Here is a 13893-nt window from a genome sequence, read left to right as displayed (position 1 = left end):
AAACCTAATATTGAGCTTGTATGTCATACAAAACGTTTAGTTTTTAATTTTTACGTAATCGCGTACATTTAAAAACTAACAATTAATTTTACTACCTTCAAGAAAAACAGGGCCGGTTAGTTTTACAAAAGACAAAAACGAACAGTGTCGTCAAACTTAAAACCAATATAAATAAGAAAATGAAAGTTGAACAGATCAAAAGATCTAATAATATAATAATATCAAGTTGATATGTGTAAACAAGAATTAAGAACCTTAACCAACTTATATTAAGATATCCAAAATAATACTAACTTTTTCTCTAAACAAGACCGGTAACATGTTATATATAACTATATATTATTTATAATTTACAAGTTCTATGTTATTCATAACTATCGATAAAAAAATATATAAATATATTACATGATCTAAAAACAATATACTTATTATCCATATAACTATATTAATAAAACATAATTACACTATTATTATTACTCGTAATTCAACAACCAAATGTGATCTTCGCGAAAGAAAGAAGAAATCGATAAAAGTGGTCTTACGTTAATTCCGACTCTTGAACATGCAAAATTCAAAGAAAGAATCAGTAAACGGTAAAACCTATACACCTCCACGCTCAAACATTTTTAATTAAATAATAATAACTCCCATTTTGATGGTGAACAGGTGAAGTCAATGATGCCAACCTGCTGTCATCAAGAAACTTTCTTATTTCGAGTTCTAGTAATCTCTTTTTCTATCTCCACAACTTCATGTTTCTCATTCATTGACATTCAATTCACAAATGGGTACAACAATAGGGCAACCACTTCTGATCCTCTTCATCCTATTTTCGTTTACATCAGCACAAAACAATGATTGTAAGTTCTTCACCATCATATCATTTCATTTTATCGAAATTTCCATTTCCCTAATTTTCCTACTTCTTGTCAAACTAATCTGTATTTGAACTTCACCCTGTGTATTTTGTTCCAAAACTACTTTTATTCGTGAGTTTCTGTTTAACTGATGAATGAACGAAGTCAACTGTTTCATATAACTTAAAAAATTTGTTAGAAACTTGGTGGATTACTTAGAAAAAATTGTTTTGATTTCGGTGAATATGAAGATACATATCTGCGAGCTTTGAAAGATGCTTGGCAGAACACACCACCCAGTTGGGAAGATAACTCCGACCCATGTAGTGGTTGGGACGGAATCAGGTGCACAAACGGACGTGTCACCTCCATGTGAGTCCTTCCTTCATTAACAATCTTCAAAACAATAAGTTCCCGACAAGCCTAATAACTTGGTTTTTTTTTTTTTATTAATTTATATTTTCAGAACTTTGGCTAGCATGGGTTTGACTGGTTCGCTTACGGGAGATATAGGGCAGTTATCTGAATTGCAGATTCTGTAAGTTTTTCTTTCAATTCATAGTTTCGTGTGATTGCAGGATCGTTTGGATTTTGGATTACTTTTTAGTTTGAATATGTTGGTGTCTTATGAGGAAATTCCTTTCTGTATGTAGAGATTTGTCTTACAATACGGGTTTGACCGGGCCTCTAGTTCCAGCAATTGGGAATTTGAGAAAGTTAACAAATTTGTACGTATTTTCTTTTTTATTTTATAAGTTACATGCTTTTTATTTTATAAGTTATATCCTAAAGAGACGTCAAAGGTTTGAGTCTTCTTGAAGACTCAATTCCAACGCGGATTGAGCTCCTTGTGGGTTCGTCATCTAGCACAGGACACACGGATGAGTGGGGATCTGCTTTTGGGTTGCTGTTAAAATAACCCTTTTGTAGAAATGTCGGGTTTGTCATCTAGCATAGGACACAGGACAGTGTGGAGTGTGGACCTGCTTATGGGTTGTTGTTAGAATAAACCTTTTGTAGAAATGTTTTTTCGTATATTAACATAATTTTTGTTTTTATCAGAATCCTGGTTAATTGCGGTTTCAGCGGGCCACTTCCCGACACCCTCGGGAATCTAGAAAATCTTATCTATATGTGAGTATGACAACTTGTTTTTTTTCCAAAATATATGTTGAAATCCTAATTATAAAGATTAATTTACCCATTCTTCAACAATTTGGATTGTGTAGGTCTCTGAATTCTAATCGTTTCACGGGATCGATTCCACCTTCCATTGGTAATATCGAAAATCTTTACTGGTTGGATTTAGCTGATAACAGGCTATCTGGAAGTATACCTGTTTCTAGTGGGACAACTCCTGGTCTTGATATGCTAATTCATGCAAAACATTTGTAAGTCTCCTCATTACTAGAAAAATAGGAATTAGCGACGGAAAAACTGTTGCTAAGTTTGTAGAATATTCATCATTATATTAGTGACAGAAAATCTGTCGCTAACTTGTGAAAAACGTAGTTTTGTGACAAAATAACCTCATTTATGTTTTTTTTTTCTATATCAGCTCAATGAATGATTTAGCGTTATACTGACTTATGTATTTTCAGCCATTTTGGAAGGAACATGCTCACAGGCCCTCTCCCAGCTCGGCTCTTTAGCTCAAATATGACTTTAATTCATCTGTATGTTTTGATACAACAATCAATCTTCTTTGAAATATGTAAATAATCAGATCAAATGAAGTTAACTTAGTTTCTGCCTTGTTTTTTTTTTTTTTTTCTGAGCAGACTATTTGAAAACAACCAGCTTACAGGCCCCATTCCTTCCACCCTTGGGCTTGTGAAATCACTAGAAGTCGTGTGAGTACAACTAACGTTCATTTGCAAGACATTTTGTAAATCTAAATGGGTAAATTTGTGTTTTAATGGCGTTTTTATGTGATATCAGGCGTCTTGATAGGAATCGTTTAACTGGTGATATCCCATCAAACATCAACAACCTTACTGGTGTTTTTGAGATGTAAGTTTCAGAAACTTCAAGTCTATTTTAATGTCTGATGTACTTGAAAAAGTAGAATACAAGAAGATTATGTTAATGTCTGATAAATTTGTTTATAGGTTTCTGTCAAACAATCGATTGACTGGCCCTGTGCCTAATTTAACCGGTCTGGGCGTCCTCAATTATCTGTAAGTAATAAGACTTTATCCAACTAATTCTATTTATAAATGATAATCTTGATTACAAACAATGATCAAGAAAAAGACCTTTTGTATAATCAGTAATAATCAATAAAATTCTAATTTCTCAATGTGATTCCAGGGATTTGAGCAACAATACTTTTGATGAATCCAGCGTTCCTTCTTGGTTTTCGACATTACAGGCTTTGACAACACTGTAAGGCCATCTAATTATCTTCATTATCTCTCTACTAAAAATTCCAATGGGTAATTATTTACATGTTTTTGCAGGAAGATGTTCAATAATAATCTTGTAGGAGTTCTCCCTGTTACCCTTTTCAGCATCCCTCAATTACAGAATGTGTGAGTTATGATTCAGTCGGTTTTTGTCTTCTGTTTCCAAGTTTTCACATGCGGAAATCTCACTATTTGCAATCGGCTTTTTGTCAGTGATTTAGGTGGCAACCAACTAAATGGCACCTTGAATATCGGCTCTACCCATAGCAACCAACTACAGCAGGTCGATTTGCGGAATAATCAAATAGATGACTTCACTCAAAGAAGCGAATATAATATCGAATTAATGTAAGTTTTGTAATTATTGTGCTTCTGAAAAAGGAAAGAGAGTTTATTAAGCTTTTTTGGTAAAGCACATTTACTTTTCAATTCATAACCCTTTTTAGTTTAATTCATTAATACAAATAGCACAGTTGGTTCGGAGTAGGTATTAGTTGGCCGTTGTGTGCCTCACTGAGATGCTTTTGGGCAGTGTGGGTTAACTCAGGGGTTGCTGGAAGAAAAACATTTTTTGTAAAAAACTAAAAGTAACAATTTATTTGCAGACTTGCTGGTAATCCAATTTGTATGGAATCGGGTGTGACAGACGAATTTTGTAATCTTCCCACAGTTACAACATCTACATATTCTACACCACCGAGCAACTGTGTACCTACATCATGTCCTTCGGGTCAAGCTTCGAGTCCAAATTGTCAATGTTCATTTCCATACACAGGCAACCTTTTCTTCCGGGCTCCTTCCTTCTCTGATCTTGGAAATACAAGTGTTTATGAATCTCTCCGGAATGCAATGATGATATCTTTCCAGAGATCTCAACTCCCGGTGGACTCGATTTCAGTTAGGAATCCTATGAAAAATTTGGATGATTACCTTGTAATCAACCTTCAGGTTTTTCCATCTGGAAACGATAGGTTTGATAGGTCCGGGATTCTTGGACTCGGTTTCTCACTTAGCAACCAAACTTTCAAGCCTCCTGCAGCATTCGGTACCTACTTTTTCATCGGTGAAAACTATGACTTCTTGCTAGGTAATAGATTCTTCTCCAAGTCTATATGATTCCACTTAATGCGGGCTTTAAATTTTTCAAAAACATGCAAGAGTTTGAGTCTCAATAGCCGCACTAAGGGAGTTTCAGTTCCAATGTGGATTGGGCTCCTTGTGGGTGTCTGTGTACCTGAGAGCAGGCAGTGTGGGTCAGCTCAGAGGTTGCTAGAATGATAACCATTTTGTAGATACTTGTGCATAGTTTGTCAATCATGAAAGCTTATTTTTGTGTCGTATCACAGGATCATCAGGGAGCGGAAAGAAGTCATCTAACACTGGAATTGTTGTGGGGGCAGCTGTTGGTGGTTGTGTGCTTGTGGTGTTATTGATAGTTGCAGGAATGTATGCTTTTCGACAAAAAGGCAGAGCTGAAAGAGCCACACATGAGAGCAGGCCTTTTGGTATGATTTACCATTATCCACTAACGCTTTCATTTGTTACACGGACATAACCATATAGAGTGGACAAGCTTTGTAGGGCTATTTTCTACAATGAGGAGGAGTGTGTTAATGTCTTTAGCACATGAGAGAGATCAAGAGTGAGTCCCGGTCCCACCCTGTTCGACCTTTTTCGGGTGGGACAAAAGAAAATGCAATTTTTGTGCCATTGACAACATCCTCAGTACCTTGGAGTATATAATTTGGCTTCTAATAGTTTTTGCTTGAAACTTGTAGCATTATGGGATACAACCACTGGAAGTGGTGGTGTCCCTCAACTGAAAGGAGCAAAAGCATTCTCTTTTGAGGAACTTAGCAAATGCACAAACAACTTCTCAGAAACGAACAACATAGGAACTGGAGGATATGGAATGGTGAGCATATTTGTGATTGTTTCCTTACATATATAAAGATCAAAGAAGATTAAGAATGAAATTATTTTGTGTAGGTATACCGAGGAAGCCTACCGAATGGGCAACTGATTGCAATCAAAAGGGCTAAGCAGGGATCAACACAGGGTGGGCTTGAGTTTAAAACTGAGATTGAACTTCTTTCAAGAGTTCATCACAAGAATCTTGTGAGTCTGGTAGGTTTCTGTTTCGATCAAGGTGAACAGATGTTGGTATATGAGTATATCGTGAATGGCACAGTCAAAGATAGTCTTTCAGGTACTTTTTTTTCCAAAAAAAATATGATTAGCATTATTATAGCTATTGTTGTATATTTGTATTTATATATAGTCTAGGGACCATTATTGTCATTACAGCTTTTATGTTGGGTATACATTGTTTTTTTTTTTCCCTTTTCAACTTCCAGTAATGCAAATACACTATTGATATAATAATGGTTATAATGATACTAAATTATTAATAGTCTGAATTACAAAAGTGATGATCATTGAACATGACATGTGCAGGGAGATCTGGAATCAGGTTAGATTGGACAAGAAGACTTCGAATAGCACTAGGAGCAGCAAAAGGGTTGCAATACTTGCATGATCTTGCTGATCCTCCAATCATACATAGAGATGTCAAAACAAACAATATCTTATTAGATGAACGCTTAGTCGCAAAAGTTGCTGATTTTGGCCTTTCCAAGTCACTTGGTGATGCTAACAGAACTCATGTTACCACTCAAGTTAAAGGCACAATGGTAAGTAATTCCTTCATTGCCAACTTTTCTTTATGTCCACAAATAAAAGGAGGCCTCGAAATGTAGCACAGTTGGTTCTAGGGTTATATCTTTTCCGAACCCTAAACCCCAATGTACCCTTATGCCAATCACCTAGTGGGCTCCATGTATCTGATTTACATCTCACACAAAGCAGTATGGGCCAATTGAGGGGTTGCTAGAAAAAAAACCCTTTTGCATATCAGATAGAGAGTGGTCAATGTAATTAACTCACATGGCTAAATCTTTATTTTTATTCGATGTAGGGCTACATGGATCCCGAGTATTACATGACACAACAATTGACAGAAAAGAGTGACGTTTATAGCTTTGGAGTCGTGTTGTTGGAGCTAATAACTGCAAGAAGTCCAATCGAGAAAGGGAAGTACATTGTGAGAGAAGTGAGAAATGCCATGGACAAAAGCAAAGAGTTATACAATCTTCACGAAGTACTTGACCCAACCATTGGTTTGAGCACTCAACTCAAAGGTTTAGAAAGATTTGTGGATGTGTCATTGAGGTGTGTGGAAGAAACCGGAAGTAAAAGACCAACAATGAGTGATGTTGTTAAAGAAATTGAGGGCATTATGGAACTCGCGGGTCTTAACCCGAATGCTGAGTCAGCAGCAAATTCAGCAGGATATGATGATGGGAGTCGGGGAAGTGAACATCCTTATACTAATGATAGTCTTTTCGCCTACAGTGGTGACCATTTCCCAACAAAGTTTGAACCCAAGTAGAAACAAATTGCGGGTATTAGTGACGGGACCCGTTGCTAATACCTCTCAACTGTTTGATGTTAAAATGTTTTTTTTTTTATACTTTGTTTTGTACAAATGAGACCTACAAAATTAGGATTTTGGAAGGAAACGTGTGAGTGTTTATCCATTTATTTAAATTTGTTTATATGGTTGTACTTATGGAAATTTAAGCTATTGATTTATTCTTATTGCCGAATGTGTTACAAATTACAACTGCTATGTTATGTAATGATCTGGTTAGATGTGGGTTGACTTGTTCATATTTTTTTAATCTATAAATAATCAATACTTTATATGATGATAAAAACTATTATTAATATAATGAATGGTTTATAAAAGTGCAAGTAAATTACATGGAGAACACCCGGAGGACCAAGAAAGAATACTCGGGGAACATTTGGTTTATAAATGTGCAAGTAAATTACACGAATGGTTTATAAAAGTTTGAGTAAATTACACGAATGGCCATGGTTTGGTTCATAATTTTTTTCTTTTAACCCAAACAATATCTACTTTTGTTGCCCATTTGGTCTCACCTAAAATCACTATATCACCTTTTTTATTTCATTTTCAATTTTGTATGGTTTACTTATTTGTTTATTAAAAAGGGAAAATGACATAAATCTCCTATGAACTTTTTAGGGTTTACCTGTTGAGTCCTTAAAGTTTTTTTTTCAGGCTTTATGGATCCCTAAACTAGGATATGACCTGCTTTTTTAGTCTATGTTAACCTGTAATAGTCGGTTCAGTGGCCTTTTAGACAAAAAAAAAAAAAAAAAAAAAAAACTCACATTGTGCCCCTATAAAGCCAAAAAAATAAGTACGGGGATCAATTCTTACAAAAAAAACTCTCATTATCTTCTAAAGTCGGTTCATTCTCAATTCGTAATGATCCTCGAACTTTTTTTTTTTTTTTGACTTTATAAGGGAACAATGTGAGTTTTTTTGGTCTAAAATATCACTGAACCAATTATTACAAGTTGACAGGGACTAAAAGAGCAGATCATATCCTAGTTTAAGAACCCATAAAGCCCAACAATAACTTTAGGGATTCAACGGGTAAACCCTAGAAAGTTCGTAGGGCATTTGTGTCATTTTCCCTATTAAAAAAGGGTTTTCTAATATGTGCACATATAACAAGTATTGATTGAAGTATTAATTATCAAGAGTATTACCATAATTAAATGTGATAAACATTAGTTATAAATAATACTCCCTCCGTCCCAAATTGATAGTCCACTTTTGACTTTTAAAGTCTTTTTTCTTCAACTTTGACCTTAAATATTTTTATTTGTGTTATATATTACTTGATAAAACTTAGAAAAATGAATAGGCATTTAAAATACAATCCATTCATATATTTTGCATCAAATGTTATCTATAAAAAGCAAAATTATTTAAGGTCAAAGTTGAAGAAAAAAGACTTCAAAAGTCAAAAGTGGACTATCAATTTGAGACGGAGATAGTATTCTTTATAACTAATGTATTTTACATTTAATTATAGTAATATTCTACCTAATTAATGCTTATCATTTTTAATTAGAGTAATATTTGTTATAATTAATACTTCAATTAATGTTCATATATTAGAAAATCCTTTAATGTTTGGGGCACATATTATAAAATCTCTATTAAAAAATTATTTAATGATTAAAGTAGCTGATTTTCATTGCTTTCACATTTACCCAACATACCTTATTACATTATCTACCACACTTTCCCTCTCTCGCCGCAATACAATGATTAAGCAAATAGAATGTAGCGACCAAATCTGACACCTCCTTTTCATTTTTCATTTGAAACTTTCAAACTCTTCATCTTATGATATATAATTGAAATATTTTGCTTATATAAGAAACACTTAGCTTCTCTTTTCTTTTCATTTTGGTTCGTTTTTTCATTTTTGTTATCTAAAGTGAATAAGAATGAAGAAGTTTCAAATAGTTTTGCTTTGGTTTTTCCACATCTTTTTTTCTTTATACTTTCTTAAAGTTTCATAAGAAATTTTTTGTCTACAACATACAATCCAAAAGTTTTTAGTATTTAAAGATGATGAAAAATTGTCTCAAGGTTGTACATTTAGAGCCAAAAAATAGATGTTGTCAATTTTAATGTATAATATGTTGAAGGTATATTTGTGAAAGAAAAAAAAAGATAGAAATGACAATTTTTTATGTGAAGGTTATATATTTAGAGAACTAAAAGAAAAGTGTTGTAAATTTTCAATGATAATAAAGTGTATTTAAAAAAATAATTATATTTTAATGAGTTCTCTTCCCATTGAAAAATAAATACATAAATAAATACATAAAGAAACTATGAAGTAATGTATTTAAAGTGTGTTTTCAAAACAAAACTAATGAGACCATGAATTGAATTTTAATGGGTTCTTTTGACATTAATGAAAATATAAATATTTTAATTCATTTTTATCGTTCAATTTCTGTCTATGAATATTGAACAAAAAGGTACGAGGGTTCTACGAATGTTATTGTTTTTTTTTTTTTTTTTTTTGTTACTTTATAAATATCTTTAGAAAGTCGTAATATTTTGGGAAAATTTTTATTAAAATCCTATTTTTTATATAAAAGTTCCAAGCATTTAACTTTTTGAATAGAATATCCCAAGAAAACAGATAATATATTCATTTTAGCTGTTTTGACATATACGTTCAGCAGATCATGAGACCAAATTGTTAATTTTTTCAAAATAATGATATTTTTCTATAGATTTCGTCAATATTTGTATATAATGTGTAAACATATTTTTTACGTATTTATACCTATTTTTACATATTTATATATTTTTCCAAGTTTTCATATGTATATGTTTATGTGTTATTTTGCATTTTAAACGTATAAACATATTTTTTACGTATTTATATGTATTTTTAAGTATTTTTGATATTTTTTTTGTAAATTTATGTATTACGTAGTTATATGTATTTTTTTTAGTATTTATGTATTTTTTTAAAGTTTTTTTTATATAAATGTTTATGTATTTTAAATATATAAACATATTTTTTACGTATTTATATATACTTTTAAGTATTTTACATATCTTTTTATGTATTTTTATAGGTTATTTTTATTTAATAAGTATTTATATGTATTTGTACGTTATTATGTATTTTAAAGTTTTTTACATAGATGTTTATTTATTTTAAATGTATAAACATAGTATTTTTATGTATTTATGCATTTTTTTAATAATTTACATATTTTTTTATGTACTTGTAAGTGTTTTTTGTAACAACCCAAAAATCATGACTAAAAATTTTGTTTGAAAAACATTACTTAAACCACGATTGTTAATCCATAACATGAATCATAACATAAAATCAGAGTATTAATTCAAAACATATTCTTATCATCAGAGTAAAACATCCCAGACTGAAGCTGTGGTGTGTGTCATCTCATCATCCCGAGCTCTTCCCCTTACTAGCGGAAGTAACTGAAACGAAAACTGAAAATTATAAGCATGAAGCTTAGTGAGCTCCCCCAAACTACCACATACCATATAATAACATATAAAGCACATACTAGGCCTTACCCACTACATCGGACCGAAGTCCGGACTAACTGGGCCTTGCCCCCTGCATCGAACCGAAGTCCGGACTAACTAGGGCCTTGCCCCCTGCATTAGACCTAAATTCGGACTAACTTGGGCCTTGCCCACTGCATCGGACCGAAGTTCAGGCTAACTGAACATAGCATAACATGATCATAGCATATAACATAAGCACATATACTACATAATGCATCGGACCAAGGCCCGGACTAACTAACACATAAACATGCCTGAATCACAAAGACATCAAGCATATTGAACTACTGCATCGAACCAAAGTCCGGAACTACTGCTATTGAAACGGGCTGGCATTGTGGTCGTAGACCCGTTCCTACTGGAAGGAAAAACTCACCTGAACTGCTAAACTCGGCCAATAACCCTCTGGCTGCTAACCAATAACTCTTTGAAATGTTGCTCATCTAGCTTTCTAAGCTACCAATACCAATAATAACACTTAGACTAAACTGTCCTCCCGATGTTAACTAAGTCAACTCTGGTCAAAGTCAACCTTCCAGTTGACCCGACTCGCCGAGTTGTTATACCAACTCGCCGAGTCCATGCTGCTCAAATCCCAAACAATCCCGACTCCACTCATCTAGTCTAGTGAGAACTCGACGAATTCTCCTTCGTCTAACACTTCGGGACTATCTTCAACCGACTCTCCAAGTTGTTCTACAACTCGCTGAGTCCATCTTCATCGGCTAAGGAGATTTTCTTGGACTCGTCGAGTTCCTCCTTGAACTCGTCGGGTACCATGATCTTCATGTCCATCACGGGCACAAACTAGCTGAGTCCTTTTCTAACCCTACTCATTGATCCGACTCATAAACAGAAGGGTTTGGGTTTTGCGAATCGACTCGCCGAGTCCTCCTTGTGACAACTCTATTCTGTCGATTTCAGTCTATTCCAACACTTCCAGCTCATATATCTGGACTCCTTATGCTAGCATTGCATGTAGAGTTGCTAACTTTATGTGCATGCAAGGTGTTATGAGGCTAAAATACCCTAATCTAAACTACAATTGAGGTCTAAGTCATGAAAGGAAACCATAGTTGAGTAAAGCTTCTCACTCAGAGCTTTTAGAGCTCAGAAATGCTCAGATCTAATATTCATTCGTCCTTAAGGGCTCAATACTCGGGTTGGCCTACGAAATGGTCCCAAAAGTGACAAGATACTAGCAAAGAAGGGGATCTAGATGATTAATAGCCAAGGTATCAGCTTCATACCTTCAAATGATCTGAGATAACACCCAAACTCTGTATCTATACTCCATTCCTTGCTCCTTTCTCATTCAACCTTCAAGACGCACTCAAAAGAGACCTTAATCTTATCACCTAAGCTCAAGAATGAAGTTGGGTGGCTAGGGTTTCGTCTCTGGACAATGGGGACTGTAAATGAAACCCTAGAAATGAGAATGAGATGCTTAAATAGGGTGCCAAGTCCCGAAACTAGGGTTTCCCAACCTAGACCAGACTTGCCGAGTCGGTCACTTAATTCGCGACATGGGTCACACTCCGACTCGTCGAGTTCGTCCTTGGACTCGACGAGTTGACTCCTTTGATTTAAGGCTTTTCTTTCCTTTCCTGGTCTTCCTGATTATGGGTGTTACAACTCTCCCCCACTTAAATTATACTTCGTCCTCGAAGTTTGCTACAGCCAACTATCCTTCAATCTGTTCGTATCACCCTTTCCAGATGAATATAACTTCGGCCGGCCACTTCCATGGGCCTTCCACCCAGCTACTCAGAATAAAATTAGTTCTTGTAGCTAATCACCTTGAGTGCACTCTAATTCTCAACAATCCTGAAAATACATCTTAGCCAACTGACCATCCATCTGGTACTCCATAGGTACTTATGATGAACATCCTAGGGGCTCACCTTCTTTTCCTTGCATGTTTTCTGGCTTTCCCAAGGTAACTTTCCATGACTAACCATCTCCCTTGCCACTTTGAAGAACATTCCTTTCAAGCTATCCTTTACTCCAACCATCTAATTTAGATTTCATCCTCGAAATCATTCCTTACCATTGCTTACATACTAACTATTCCAGGTTCCCACTAGAACAATAGAATTCACAGATCCACTTATCCCTATGATCCACTTATACTTGGCCATAACCCATATAATCGTGCTATGAGTGACTTGCCACTCCCCAAGCTATCCATGAAAATCCCAAATACCATTATCGCTAGAGACCCAACACTGTCTGAAACACTGATCTGCCTGGAGACACTGAACTGCCTGAACACTGAACTGTCTGAAACATTGAACTGCCTAAACACTGAACTGCCTGGAACACTGAAGTGCCTAAACACTATGCTGCCACATAGCTACTTTCCAACTTCTATCGAGACCTTCGTGGTCTCAATTCATTTGCCAACCATCTGAAATATTGGGTTCCAACCCGATTGCGGAGTCAAAGGACTCCCTATTTTAGTCGCCTCACACGACCTCTGAACAAAAACCTTCCCTGGACCTAGTTGCCACTAGTTATCATGTCACTGAGACTCTAACAAGCTCCTAATCCAACCGATCGGGTCCGAGCATCGAATCCTGATGTTACCAACCCGTGGCTAAACGTGATTGCTACATGATCAATTGTAGCCTTATATAACAAGTAACCTGAAGCAATCCATTGCTTCCTCGATCTCAAAACTGCAGAGAAATTCCTACAATCTTATCACTGGCTCAACTAGGTCTAATCCATCCAGATAATTCCGAAATCCACTTCGTGAATTTCCACATCCTTACTGCTACACCCGAACTCGGGGGGCTAATGTTCCTTCCGCATCCTAAACAATGTGCTCATGTTGTCTACCAGCCAAGTGTATTCCACGGCTACGCCCACAGTCTCACAACACTCTAGCACTACCTAACTGCTAGTGAATGCTACGGCTACACCCGCAGACTTATAACATTCTGACATTATCTAGTTGCTAGTGAATGCTACGGCTACACCCGTAGACTTACAACACTCTGACACTATTTGGTTGCTAGTGAATGCTACGGCTACACCCACAGACCTACAACACTCTGACACTATCTCACTCCCTAGTTACTGATCCAAACACATCCATCAATGAGTATACACACGACTTATCATTCAAGACTGAACCCATTTCCTGACTGGAATCCCTAACCTGATTCCCTAAGGCCTGCTGGCAAACATTACGAGAACACGATCTCCTTACTGGTAAGTTTTTCTAAACTTCCATCTCACACTATCCTCAAACCACACAGCTACCTGGGTTGTCTTCCTTTCTGATAAGGATGTGAAACTTATACCAATTTCAAAACTACTCCTACTTCTAAATCCTTGGATGATTCTCCCCCCACTTTGATTCAACTAACATCTTACAACACACAATGCTGGAAGGATTCTCAATCCTTCTTACCATTCTATGCGCAATCTGCTGAAAACCACGCTTACCATTGCTAGTGTGTCAATACTAACTAGTCCAAAAGATCACACACTTCCAAGAATCCGAATACATCTCCGGTAATAACCTGCTAGACCCAAGAAGCTCCGAATCTCAATTGGAGACCTCGAAAACTCCCACTGTATCACGGCCTCTATCATAGCC

General features: G+C 35.4%; 1 protein-coding gene across 1 annotated transcript; it reads left to right on the top strand.

Moving 5' to 3' along the window:
• Nucleotides 1–669: 669 nt before the first annotated feature.
• LOC145014731 (leucine-rich repeat receptor protein kinase HPCA1-like) lies at nucleotides 670–6950 on the top strand. The gene is made up of 19 exons (XM_078973160.1): nucleotides 670–860; nucleotides 1109–1229; nucleotides 1324–1395; nucleotides 1511–1585; nucleotides 1920–1991; nucleotides 2087–2248; nucleotides 2459–2533; nucleotides 2639–2710; nucleotides 2799–2870; nucleotides 2969–3037; nucleotides 3171–3245; nucleotides 3320–3391; nucleotides 3479–3613; nucleotides 3871–4352; nucleotides 4612–4770; nucleotides 5044–5180; nucleotides 5255–5474; nucleotides 5723–5958; nucleotides 6243–6950. Exons 1-19 carry the CDS (start codon nucleotides 785–787, stop codon nucleotides 6714–6716), a joined length of 2856 nt encoding a protein of 951 aa, XP_078829286.1. The 5' UTR covers nucleotides 670–784; the 3' UTR covers nucleotides 6717–6950.
• The last annotated feature ends 6943 nt before the right edge of the window (nucleotides 6951–13893 follow it).

The sequence above is a fragment of the Lactuca saligna genome, chromosome 9 (genome assembly GCF_052625555.1).
Source record: "Lactuca saligna cultivar CGN05327 chromosome 9, ASM5262555v1, whole genome shotgun sequence".
In the NCBI taxonomy this organism is placed as follows: Eukaryota; Viridiplantae; Streptophyta; class Magnoliopsida; order Asterales; family Asteraceae; genus Lactuca; species Lactuca saligna.
The sequence above is the reverse complement of the archived record's forward strand: the minus strand, read 5'-3'. Positions and strand labels throughout refer to the sequence as shown.